At 38.9% G+C, this 14,245-nt stretch overlaps 1 protein-coding gene across 2 annotated transcripts in view; it reads right to left on the reverse strand.

The window, feature by feature from the left end:
- The window catches only part of SLC38A1 (solute carrier family 38 member 1), a 156,780-nt gene that overhangs the window by 94,091 nt on the left and 48,444 nt on the right, over nucleotides 1–14,245 (reverse strand). For both annotated transcript variants that reach the window (XM_083366464.1, XM_083366465.1), the window contains one exon: nucleotides 3,737–3,928. In XM_083366464.1, the coding sequence (XP_083222590.1) occupies nucleotides 3,737–3,855 (119 nt within the window). In that variant the 5' untranslated portion in view covers nucleotides 3,856–3,928. The remainder of the gene's footprint in view (nucleotides 1–3,736; nucleotides 3,929–14,245) is intronic.

Here is a 14,245-nt window from a genome sequence, read left to right on the forward strand (position 1 = left end):
ATCCAACCAGAGTCTTAAACTTCAAAAGAGCTGATTTTAGCAAACTCAGAGAGAACCTAGGAAATATTTCATGGACAAAAATCCTAAAGGAAAACTACTCAAAAAGCATGGGAAACTCTATGATCATAAAACTCTATGATCATAAAAGCCCAGAAAAACAAGAAATTCAAGAAGAAACCAGCATGGCTTCACAAAGCTCTCTCTGACAAGCTAAAAAACAAAAAGGACAAGTACAAAAAATGGAAAGGGGACACATAACTAAGGCTGATTACCAGCAGACAGCCAGAACATGCAAAGATGAAGTTAAGAAAGCAAAGGCTCAGAATGAATGAAGACTTGCAACAGAAATCAAGGACAATTAAAAAAAAGTTTATTTCAACATATTAATAACAAGAAAAAACTCAAAGAAACTGTAGGTCCACTAAAGAGAGAAGATGGCAAGGAAGTAACAGGCACTAGGGAGAAAGCAGAGCTACTTAACTCATTCTTTGCATCAGTCTTCACACAAAAAGAAATTATAGTCCAACATACCAAAAAAACTACTGCAAAAGACAAACTAGAAACAAACATTAAAATAAGCAAGAAAATTATAAGAGAACACCTATCCGACCTTGACAAATATAAATCACCAGAACCCAACAGATTACATCCCAGAGTTCTGAAGGAGCTGGCAGATACTATCTCAGAACCATTGCACCATATCATTCAAAACTCCTGGAGCACCGGGGAAGTACCGGAGGATTGGGAAAGGCTGATGTGGTTCCCATCTTCAAGAAAGTGGAAAAAAGCAGACCCAGGAAATTACAGACCAATCAGTCTAACATCAATACCTGGGAAGATCCTGGAAAAGATAATCAAAAAATAGATCTCTGAACAACTAGAAGCAAACAAAGTTATAACCAGTAGCCAGCACAGGTTTGTTAAAAACAGATCATGCCAAATCAATTTTATTTCATACTTTGATAAAGTGACTAAATTGGTACACCAGCGAAATGCTGCTGACATAGTACACTTAGATTTCAGTAAGGCATTTGACGAAGTAGACCAGGGGGTCCTCAACCCTTGGTCCATGGACTGTTACTGGGCCATGGCATGCTAGCAACTGGGCCACACAAACAAGCAAAGACCCGTCTGCAGGATGCAGGCAGCACAAAAAACCACGCACCCGCCGGTCTGCAGAAAACCCTCTCTCCATGAAACTGGTCCCTGTTGCCCAAAAGGTTGGGGGTCTCTGAAGCAGACCACAACCTGCTTAATAAGATAGACAACATCACCACCAGATGGATCTGTAGTAGTCCTCAGTAGTACTACATCCACATGGAGAGTCCTCAATAGTACTACATCCACATGGAGAGAAGTAAGCAGTGGGGTACCACAAGGCTCTATCTTAGGCCCAGTACTCTTTAACATCTTCATAAATGACTTAAATGAGGGAATAGAAGAGGAACTCATCAAATTTGCAGATGACACTAAACTGGCAGGAATAGCCATCACCCCAGAAGACAAGCTCAGGATACAAAAAGATCTTGACAAACTTGAACAATGGGCCTTATCCAACAAAATGAATTTTAATGTGGAGAAAAGCAAAGTTTTACATTTAGGCAGGAAAAATCAAAGGTACAGATTAGGCAAGACCTGGCTCAAAACTAATAATTGTGAGAGGGACCTTGGAGTCCTAGTGGATGATGCAGCAGCCGCCAAAAAAGCTAATACAATCCTGGGTTGTATAAACAGAGGCATAGAATCAAGATCACACAAAGTATTAGTACTGCTTTATAAAACCCTAGTAAGACCACACCTGGAATACTGCAACCAATTTTGATCACCATACTAAAAAAAAGATGCGACTTTAGAAAAATCTGAGAGAAGAACAACTAAAATGATCAAAGGCCTGGAGACTAAAACATATGAAGAATGGCTGCAGGGCTTGTCTAAAGGAAAGAAGAAACAGGGGTGACATGATAGCAGTATTCCAGTATTTGAGAGGATGCCACAAAGAAGAGGGCATCAAACTATTCTCCAGAGCACCAGAGGGCAGGACAAGAAATAATAATTGGAAACTGACCAAAGAGAGAAGCAACCTGGAATTAAGGAGAATCCTTAACAGTGAGGATAATTAACAAGTGGAACAACCTGCCTTCAGAAATCATGGGCACTCCATCATTGGAGGTTTTAAGAAGAGACTAGACAGTCACTTGTCTGAAATGGTATAGGTTCTCCTGCTTGAGCAGGGGGCTGGACTAGAAGACCTCCAAGGTCCCTTTTAGCTCTATTCTATTCTATTTCTGGAAAAATAGTATAAATTTATAATTTAGCAAAAGGCAGCTTTCTATGATGTGTATAATTAAATAAAACTTACTTTTAATTGGCTATGCCACTTTAAGTTTGACTGGCTTACAATAAACACCGTGGCCTCAATCAACCTAATCAAATGAACACTAAAAGTAATGGGGCTTAAATGAATCAAATTGATCTTAATAGAAGAATTGTTTCAGAATTCAATGAGCTTGCTCTTTAATTAGTGTTTACAATTGGCCAATAAAACTGCAACGTAGTACACATTTACAGAGAAACATATTCCCTTATATACACAGGAGCAAACAGGAACAAACTCAAACTACAGCTAGCAAAGACAGTATAAAATAATAAAAATATTGGCCAGAATACAGAGTAAACCCAATTCCATTCATGCAACAGGACTCTTCCACTTTTTTAACTACAGTATCAAACTCTCCATGATATTTTTGGAATGCAGGGTCACCATAGAAAGGAGCAGGAAGGGAACAAGCAACACTGAACAAGATTTGGAAGTGGATTATTCTGAGGAAGTTGTATGTGCAAAAGAAAGTACTTTGCTGCTTGCATGAAAATAATAATACTTTGTTTCTCTGATTCATTTTAAAGCCACATTAAAATTTCTTCTCCAGTATGTTATACATTTTAAGGCTTTTACTACAAAAGGTTATCAATAAAGTTGTTTATCTCAAATGCAATAGGAGCAGACTTTGGAGGGCTATTTCATTTCACTGCAGAATGCGTATTAAATATTCCTTATGCTAAGACAACCAACATATCTAAAGTAGTGCAACTCTTCCTCCTGATACGCTTATTTTCAATATACTGCAAGATTTGTTCCAAATCTTCAGGCATGCTATCCTTTCATGTACTCCAAAGATATAGTTCTAGAAATATTGTCATCGTGTGGTCTTTTCTCTTAGGTTTATGGGGTTTACATTACTTTTGAAATAAATATAGTGCAACACAATGTAAAAAGCAGATAAACCAAATCTGTAGTTGATCAACCATGGGAAGTGCCAAATATATTGATTATGTTTCTTAACCCTGGCAGTTTAAAGATACGTAGACTTCAAGACCCAGAATTTCTCAGCCAGTGTGGGGAAGCTCCAATTCAGTCTGGGACCCCAAGCTGAATTCCACACATTTTCAAGTTACTAAGATTGGGAAACACTGGTTTCATATTTTAATATGATATTATATAATATCTTGATATTTATCATATTCTGTACATTTATATTGTCTGATTTTTTCCCTTGGTTTTAACATGAACACCTATAAAGGATTGGTCATAATGTTCAAACTGCCTTTTTGAACAGGATATGACTCAGCAATGAATCATTCATCAATTGTATTTCAAGTTGACTTTTTGTTTTTTTTAAACCCCATTTTTAACAAATGTTTTTAAATGGCCAGTTTAGAGTAACAAAAAACTACTCACCTGTTCATTTGTCCATTTTCTACTTCTGTAAAATCATTAAAATCATTGCTAACGTTGTCATCCTCAGGAAGATTCATATTTTGCATCTCAGTTAATTCTAGTGTTATTTTGAAAGGCATCTTGATTTAGAGAACTTATCCTGGAGTTTGAACTTTGGGGCTAAGTGACCAGCCACACAATGAGTTTGACAACCTGAAAAAAAAGGAGTCATTAAAAAAAGCAAACCCTGGTAAGAAGATCAGCAATTATCTCCCAAAGCATTATGCAATATTTTTTAATTGAGACAATTATTGTCTGAATTGACACTCATTTAACTCTGCTTTCAGTAAATACATCAATCTGAGAACTTTGACAATAGCTTGAGATATACCAGTAAGTTGACTTTTCCCTTCATGTTTAGATGAAAGAGGAAAACTGAGTAAAGAAAAGAGGCATTTAAAATGTTTAGGTAATTTACAGAAACTAATAAACAAGAATTCTAAAATATTATCCAAAGTGTTATGGAAATATATCAGGGGCAACACTTCCAGCAGTATTGGAAAAAACAACAACTCTAATTGTACTTCTGAATTAAGTCTCCTACGTGTCACTTGAAAATGGGAATTTTCTTACTTTCTATATAATTATACTCATTGCTTAATAATAGATGTTAAGTTGCAATCCTGAGCACATTTTACAGGTGGTCCTCATTAGCAACCACTTCTTAAGCAATCATCTGAAGTTATAACAGTGCTGAAATTTTTTTATAGTCCATTTATGATGTTTGCAGCATTCCAGTTATATGATTGTCAATATAGTCACTATTACATCTTGTTCTGTGCCTGATCTGCATTTTTTTCTCCAGCCCTCCCCCACAAAGCAGAGTTATTGGACAGATAGAGATGGCAAAGAATTAAGCTGTTTGCTCCTCTATACCAGGGCTTTTCAACCAGTGGTACGGCTACCACCTGTGGTACATTGGCATCTGGCAAGTGGTATGCAACCATCCTAGAAAAGTGGTACCGGGGGAGGGGAATGAGCTGAACCGGTGGCAGCACTGCATAAGCCTGAGCGAGAGATGGCTGGAGCTGCAGGGCTGTCAGGGCTCAGCGGAAGCACCAGGATCAGCGCTTCTTTGGGGCTATCAGGGCTCAGTGGAAGTGCCAGGATCAGCACCAGGCTCCAGCTGGAGCTTGGTATTGATCCTGGCACTTCTAAGGCCAGAAGAAGCGCCGATCAACTGGAATGTTGCAGCATTTCCAGGGTCTTGTGATTTACATTCAGATGCTTGGCAACTGATTCATATTTATGATGCTCACAGTGTCCCAGGGTCATATGAAGTGACCAAAACCTGCTACAACCACCCAGCAGAGGGGGGAAATAAAAACCAAACACCTGCCCACCCCACCCCTGCTGCCAACAGAAATGCTCACAACAATGAAAGCCTCAGACAGGAGGAAGAGCGCCACTCGGCTGTGGCTTGGGGGGCATTTTTTTCAGTGCCATTGTAACTTTGAACAGTCACTAAGCGAACTGTTGTAAGTCGAGGACTAACTATATTTCATCACTTTTTCCCTCTTTTTTGGTCATCAAGTTTTTGACACCTTGTTAGGTGACTGGTGGTACTTGGATATTGCCATATCCTAAAAGTGGTACAATGGGTGAAAAGGTTGAAAAGCCCTGCTCTATACATCAAAAGCAATGCAATCACACCAGAAGCCCAGAGCTGGGAGCCTCAAGCACTCTACATAAACAGCTTACAGTACTCTCTTGAAAACTCTTCCTCTCCAATCTCTCTGCTTTGTGGGATAGATGAAAGGAGGAAAGCAAAGGTGACTTATGTAGAAAATCTTTCCTTTACCTGATTCTCTTCTACTGCCAATGCATTCACATTGCTTAACTCTCTTGAAATTCCTCTTCAATATCTCTGCTTTGCGAAGGAGAGGGTCATACAAAGGAGACCTACAGAAATTACTTGTTTTTTCTCCCAACCCGTCTCACAGAGTGGAGTTTGGAGAGAAGAGGACTTCAAGACAGTAAGCTGTTTGTGTAGCACACCCACGCATTGTTTTAGATGTGAACAAGATAGTAAGCAGGCACTCAACCATTCCAAAGGGCAAAGGATGTTAGGAAGCAAATCCAAGCAATAATTAATCCAAGCAACACTGAATTCACATATTGCATTAAGCAATGGAGTGTTGAACTATGCTTTGTTTAAATAAGAACTGTCTTGTTCTTACCCTAAGCTAGCCATAAGCCTTTGTTTATGTAATGGGGCTGGCCGAAAGGCTTTGCGGGAGCCTGGCTGGAGAGAGGGAACTGGGATGCTCAGATAGCTGCTGACAGTTTGGGCATGGTGGGCATGGATTGGGTGGAAGGAAAGAAAAGGGGAAGGGGAAAGGGAGGTGGGGGTGGTTTTTGTTGTTGGGGAGAGACCAGGTGAAGCTGAAGAGGAGTTTGGAGTTTTATGTGATTCTTTTCCTCTGAGATAGAGGGAAAGAAAGAGAGAGAGAAAAAGCAGAGTTTTATAGCTCTCTTTAGCAGGGGGATATCCCGAGTGAAGGGAAGAATGAGAGTGAGAAGAGGGAAAGTTTGCTGGGGTTTTAAATCCAGTGGGGATTTGGCATAGAGAGTCCTGGGACCATGAGTGCTGACAGAAGAGGAGAGGAAGGTCGCTACTGTTTTGGAGATCCTTATCACCTGTGCAATCTGTAGACCTTGTGGGGGGCTGCCCTTGTGGGGTGAGTTGTTGCTGTGGAGCACTGACCATCTTCGCTCATGCTTTCCGTTGCTGCGTGGAGTCAGAGGGCGTCCCCCCCCAGCGGCCATCCAAACTTTGATCATCACCTGTGCAATCTGTAGACACTGTGGGGAGTTGCCCTCGCAGGGTGAGCTGTTGTCACGGAGCCCTGACTATCTTTGCTCATGCTTTCCATCACTGCCAGGAGCCGGAGGGCCTCCCCCCGTTTTCCAAGTGGCTGCTACAAGCCATTGATTATTATTGCCATTGCCAGGAGGCTGATAAACACTGTCACACACTGACTGCCATGGTTGGTCATCTTTGTTCCTGTAAACCTGTTTGATGACGAGAACCTGCCACCCCTTCATTCCGCGTGAGCTCCCGCTAAAAAGGACATCCTATCAACGCTTCAAGAGCGTGGCTGCTGGCTAGGAGGGCCTGGGCCTTAGCAGCCTCTGAGGGGATTGCGCGACATTTATAAACCACAATAGCTGGATTCATATAATATATTAAGCCAAACTCAAATTAATCACATTGCAAATTACTACAATATGTAAATACACCTACTGGTTATTCAATCAGTCATATTTAATGCACACTATAGCAATACAATGTGTTAACCCAGCAAAAACAACTTGAGAACATCATTTGTGGTTTTGTATACTTCATTTAGTATACATAGACACACTTTATTTCTGTAAAATTTGGCTCGCTTTCAAGCTGTTTTAAAGGATACTAGTTTTAGCTTCAGAATATTTTGCTACAGACTGAAATTGGAATCATTTCTGCATTCATTGCTCTTAAGAATGTTTCTTAAACTATTTATTTATATAATGGCATAAATGGGTTTAAACTGTGCAATACTGTATTTTCATTGCTGAACATAAGGGAGTTTCACTAAAAACATTCATAATATCTCTAATACATTTTTTATTGTTTTAAACTTTCAGATCAGTTTTTTCTTCAAGAAAAACACTTCCTTGGTGGGATGCAGTGAAACTTTAGAAGACAGAAAAGCCATCTGGAGAACAAGAAGAAATTACTGAGCAATTGAAAAATTTGAAGTATCAGTTAAAGTAACTGAAGAATTAGAAATAGGACAGACAATATGATAGGCTTTGTACTCAGGTATCTTTTTATGCCAAATTGTCACTGTCAACCCCCGGCTGAAAAGCCCAACCAAGCAAAACATCAGACCCATTGCAACCTTCTAATGATTACTTTTATTGAGTACAATCAAACCGGTAGGGTCAAAGTAATGCTAGCTCTAAGGAAATGGCAGGAAGCAGTTAATTAAAAGAACAAAACTTTTCCCAACCCTCTCTGACAGTGCAGGTCACATTGTCCAGTACATCTTGTAGTAATTATTATGAGAACAGACTTTAATTTTGCCAAAACAATTTTTCAGCAGCTTCTGGTCTCACACTGATAAAGGACACCTGTAGATTCAAAACACTCTTCCCTTCCTCCCCACTCTGTTGGCAAGTTAGAAGCACACTGCAGTCCTAAAGGCAGTAGGCTTCATAGCTGGACAATCACCTCTTAAAAAAACATTCTGTAAAATTGTCCTTCAATCAGGAAATTTGTTCTAAAATTTATTTTTTCAATATTTAATATTAAATTTGTTTAAAGTATTGGAGCTAAATAAGGATACATATGAGAAGACATATTCCAAACACCTTTTACCTATTGTTTGTATGCAAATGACAATAAGTCAAAAACATGGTTTATAAACCAGTATATCTGTTTCATGTTATGCTAATCTAAACAAGATCAAGATAGCTTGGAATCATGTCTGAATCCAATCAATATATGAAATTGTTCTGAAGAAATATCAAAGGGAAGGGTTTCTAGATCAGGGCTTTTCAACTGGTATTACGCATACCACTGGTGGTACTTTGGCACCTGGCATGTGGTATGTGACCTAAACAAGTATAGCTGGGCAGATGAGCTGAAGTGGAGGCAGTGCCAATGAGTTCAAGTGGCACCAGTGCCAGAGAAGCCTGGGGGAGAGTTAGGTGGAGCTGAGGTGTTGCTGGGATTCTGCTGAGGGCCCAGGATTGGTGCACGCAGCTCCAGCTAATCAGTGCTTCCAGAGGCCTCAGGGGTGGTCGGCAGCCTCATGCAGTTTTCAGGAGGAGTCACCTCAAGCTGCAGTGTTGCTGGGGCTTTGCTGAGAGCCCAGGATTGGCGCTTCTGGCAGCCTCTGCTATCACCAAGAGTAGCAGACAGGTCTTGGGGTGAGAGTCAGGTGGAGCTGCTGGGGTGTGGCGTATGCGGAGAGAGAGGAGACCACAAGGAAAGAAAAGGTGACGGAGAAAGAGAGAGGGAGAAGAGGCTGTGGAAGGAGAGCCCACCAGGCAGTGAGGAGAAAGAGAGAGGGAGAAGAGGCTGTGGAAGGAGAGCCCACCAGGCAGTGAGGAGAAAGAGAGAGGGAGCAAAGGCTGTGGAAGAAGAGCCCAGCAGGCAGTGAGGAGAAAGAGAGAGAAAGAAGGGCTGACCAGCCAGCTGACCACCAAGGTAGTGGGGCATATTAATAAATATGGATAAATTCATCATACGTTCATCAGTGCAAAGGGAAAGTGATTGAGCAAAGGAACCGCCACCAAAGAAATTAAAACAGAACTTTTTTTCCTTTTTTTCACGGTTTGTAACATTTTATTAGAGTATAGAATAAAATACAAAAATACAAAAGCGAATAGTAGGACACAGTGGGGAGGAAAAAGGGAAAGAAGGGAAAAAGAAAAGGCACTGACTTCTGACTTCCTCTGTTGCAGTAGAAAGAAGTATTAACATCGAACCTCAACTTTTTACTTTTCCATAATAGTATAAACTAGCCATTTCTATAACAAATCAGTCTAATTAATAAAACCCCAAATCCCATTTTTAGTCATAAATTTTTGACACCTTGTTAAGGACTGGTGGTACTCGAATATTGTCATGTCCTAAAAATGGTACAGTCTGTAAAAAGGTTGAAAAGCCCTGTTCTAGATCATTAGGTAAAGGTAAAGGTTCCCCTGCACATGTGTGCTAGTCATTTCCGACTCTAGGGCCCGGTGCTCATCTCCGTTTCAAAGCCGAAGAGCCAGCGCTTGTCAGAGGATGTCTCCGTGGTCATGTGGCTGGCATGACTAGACACCAAAGGCGCACGGAACGCTGTTACCTTCCCACTGTAGTGGTCCCTTTTTTTCTACTTGCATTTTTATGTGCTTTCGAACTGCTAGGTTGGCAGAAGCTGGGACGTGTAACAGGTGCTCACTCTGTTACGTGGCACTCGGGATTTGTCCCGCCAAACTGATCATTGGAGGTGGCCAATTGTTAAATACTTTTGCCATTTCTATGTTAATAACATGGTTGTTAAGAGAATCTGGATTTCCCACTGACTCTGCTTGTCAGAAAGTTACAAAAGGTGGACTTCCGGGTGGCAAGGCTCCGTCGATGGCGGTCATTTCAACCGTCAGCCCCATTGATTCTGTTTAAATCACGAAAACAGCAACAATCAGCTGTTTCATGGTTTGGGAACCCCCCCCCCCTCAGGAGAAGAGGGGAGGGTGAGCATTCAGGTAGAGGTAGGGCTCCCCTAGACCCCCAGAATGATTAATCTGGGAGCCAAAAGGTGAGAGCTCCCTCGGAGCCAGAATTTAACTCCGGACTCGTGGACTTCTCTGTTTTAAGGCTTTAGAACAGAGCAGGACGCTGCAACCATCCCTGCATTCAATACTGAACTTTGGATTGCTCGGATGCAGGCAGAGCTGAGCAGGAGAATTTTGAAATAGCAAGTACATGATCTTTAACTCCGGGGTGCTACATTTTTTTTCTTCTCCAAAGTTTAATTTAAAAGAAAGGGAGAAGATGGCGCTGGAATGAATTTTTAGAAGAAAGTGGATCTCTAAAAGCTGTAAGACTCCTTTTAAAACATTTGAAGCTGGTATAAAAGAGATTTAAAAGATTTGGAGATTTAAAAGGGAAGTAACAAAGTTGCAACTTGGGTTTCTAAGCTAAATCGCGACTTTCTTATAAGGATTGGGTGGAAAAGTGAAAGTGAGAAATGAAAGTTAATGGGTGTTAAAATGGCTTCTAAACCACCTAGAGCTCCCGTTTCCAGAAGCGTGGGGGCATCACCAATTCAACAACAATCTGCACTTCAGACTTTGATGCCATCCCCCGCAGCACCCCCACCAACACTAACATTAAAAGATTTACAAGAGGCCTTAAAACTTCAATCTGAGCAAATGGTGGAGCTCATTAATGAGAAAAATAAGGAAATAAGAGAGGATATTTTACTGGCATTTCCAGGGTTGGCAGTTTGTATTGAATGTTTGGATGAACGCGTGGAGGAATTTAACAAAAGTAATTTGATACTGGAAGCTAAAATGTGTGAAGCTGAGAATAAAATGGGTAAGATTGATGATGAGGTGGTAATGATACAATATAGAGACATGGAGTTTGCCTTGAGGATAAGAGGTCTGAAAGAAAACCCACAAGAAAACCTGGAAGAGATATTAGCATACGCTGTGGTGCCTATGTTGGGATGGCGAGTTGAAGATTTTATAATGGAAATAGATAAAATATTTCGTGTCAACTCTTGGATTGCTAGGCAAAGAAATTTACCAAGAGATGTGGTTGCCTATTTTACAGAGAACGATCAGAAATGCGATTATTCAACCTTTTTATCATAACAGATTTAAAGTGGCTGATCAAGAGGTCTTAATTTTGAAAGAAATTCCACCAAGAATTTTAAGAAAAAGGAAAGAGTTTGTTTTCTTGGAAGATGAATTTAAAAAACTACAGCTCCAGTTCAGATGGGAGATACCGACTGGGATAGTGGTGAATTATGCAGGTACAAGATATCGTCTTAATACAGTTCTGAAGGCACGAGATTTTTATTGTAATGTACTGAAAGCAGGTTCATCGCCACCCCCAGAATTTAAAAGGGGAAAGGAAGAAGGAGCATGACAGGCACAACAACAAGAACAACAGAAACAGTATCCTATAATCACAGTTCAAGAATCCATTAAGAATGAAGCAGTGGGAGGAACGAGACCAAAGAGGCAGGTGCTTATGGATCTGCAAGATACGCTCCGAAAGCTTCAAGTCGCAAAAGATGGCAACAAAGTTTCTAACATGGAATGTTAATGGTTTAAACTCTCCGCAAAAGAGAAAGAAAATATTTCAGTATTTAAAACAATTTAAAAATGATGTTATATGTTTGCAGGAAATGCATATTTGTGTAGCAGATCAAAAATATTTGACAAATTCCAGATTGGGTATACAATTTACTGCATATTTTAGCAATTAAACAACTAAAAGTGGGTAAGGCACCTGGAACAGATGGTTTGACAGCTATTTATTATAAAAACTTACAATTAGAAATGGTGGAACCTTTAAAGGAGTTATTTAGAACAATTCAATCTGGAGAAGTGCCTACATCCTGGAAAACAGCTTTTATAACATTGATTACAAAGGAAGATCAAGATCTTACCCAATCTAAAAATTACAGACCAATATCGCTTTTAAATACTGATTATAAGATATTTGCAAATATTGTAGCAAACAGATTAATGCAGGTTTTACAACAAATGATTCATAGCGAACAAACAGGTTTCATAAGTGGTAGACAAATGAAATATGTGAGACATATTGTAAATTATTAGAATATTTGGAAAGAAATAATCAAGTCCCCGCAGTGCTGATTTTTTTGGACGCCGAAAAGGCGTTTGATCAATTGAATTGGCAATTTTTATTAAAAGTATTAGAGAAGATGGAGTTTGGGGACAGGTTTTTACAATCTATTAGGGCAATATATCAGAAACAAACAGCTCAAATAATAATTAATGGTAGTTTAACAGAAGCCTGCAAAATTGAAAAAGATAGAAGACAGGGATGTCCATTGTCACCATTGTTGTTTGTTTTAACACTGGAAATATTATTGACTAAGATACGTGATTCAAATAAAATAAAGGGAATTAAAATAAAACATCAAGATTATAGATTAAGAGCATTTGCGGATGACTTGGTTATTTCATTAAGTCAACCGACTCAATCGATTATAGATTTAATGGAGATAATTTTGCAATATGGACAAGTTTCTGGATTTAAGATAAATAGGCAAAAAACTAAAATATTGTCTAAAAATATGACTATAGAACAAAAGGAATCCCTAGAAAAACTAACGGGATTTGAAATAGTTAAAAAGATTAAATATTTGGGGGTATATATTACAGCTTCAAATGTGAAATTATATAAAAATAATTATGAATTGTTATGGCTAAAAACACAAAAAGAGTTAAGACAGTTGGAGAAAATTACAATTGTCTTTATTGGGAAGAATTGCAGCAGTGAAAATGAATGTTTTACCAAAATTGTTATTTTTGTTTCAAATGATACCTATATTTAAAAAAGATTCAAATTTGGAGGAATGGTAGAAAGGTATTAATAAATTTATTTGGGCAGGAAAAAGACCGAGAGTAAAACTTAAGGTAATGCAAGATATACGTGAAAAAGGTGGTCTTAAAATGCCCAATTTTAAATTATATTATGATGCTGCGGCTTTATCGTCAATTAGTAATTGGTTCAATTTAACAGAAGGAAGAATATTGAATATCGAGGGATGTGACTTATTATATGGTTGGCATGCATATTTATTGTATGATAAAAATGTGGATAATTTTTTTAAGACACATATATTAAGGTATGCCCTGTTGCGAGTCTGGAAAAAATATCAATATAAGTTAAATTATAAAATACCAATTTGGGCAATACCTAAACATGCGATAGAAAATATAAGTTTGGGATTCAAACTTGATGTGATCACATATAAAGAAATTCTTAGATTGGAAAGGAATGTATGGCAACTATAGCCATAAAAGAGCCTTGGTGGAGCAGTGGGCTAATGCCTCCTTAAGTAACACCAGCTGCCTGCAATTAGTGCAGGTTCGCATCCCACCAGGCTCAAGGTTGACTCAGCCTTCCATCCTTCCGAGGTAGGTAAAATGAGAACCCAGATTGTTGGGGGCAATTAAGCTGACTTTGTAATAATGCCGCTCGGGGTGTGTGTGAAAGCCCTAATAAGCAGGCATATACATAGAATGAAGGCTACTGCTAAGCTTGTAAGCCGCCCTGAGTCTTCGGAGAAGGGCGGGATATAAATGGAATTAAAATAAAAATAAAAAAATTAATACAATATTTTTAAAGAAGAAAAGATAGTACAAACTTGGTTTCAGTATGGGCAGATACAAGCTAGATGGAAAGAAGATCGGAAAATTGGAATTTCAACAACTGATGAAAATGTGGTAAAACAAATTAGAGATCAAAGTCAAGCGCATATAAGAAGGATATATAATGCATTGATAGAAATAGATTCAGAAATGGAACTTGTTAAGGACTGTATGATAAAATGGGCCCAGAATATTCAGGAGCCAATAACAATGGATACTTGGGAAAAAATCTGGGTCAGAAATGTAAAATTTACACAGGCACAAAACTTGAGAGAACTTTTATAAAATGTTTTATAGATGGCATTTAGATCCCAAAAAATTAGCATGTATGTTTCCAAATTACCAACCTAAATGTTGGAGGTGCGGTTGTGACGATGCAACGTACTATCATATATGGTGGACTTGCAAAAAAGTTAAAGCTTTTTGGATTAAAATTTGGTGGAATATACAGAAGATATTTAAGAAAAAGATAAGGTTTTCTCCGCAGTTATTTCTGTTGGGTATTATTACAGATTGTACTGTTATAGAAATTAAATTGATGTTGAATTTAATAACGGCAGCAAGACTTTTGGT

The sequence above is a fragment of the Vipera ursinii genome (assembly GCF_947247035.1).
Source record: "Vipera ursinii genome assembly, chromosome: 6".
In the NCBI taxonomy this organism is placed as follows: domain Eukaryota; kingdom Metazoa; phylum Chordata; class Lepidosauria; order Squamata; family Viperidae; genus Vipera; species Vipera ursinii.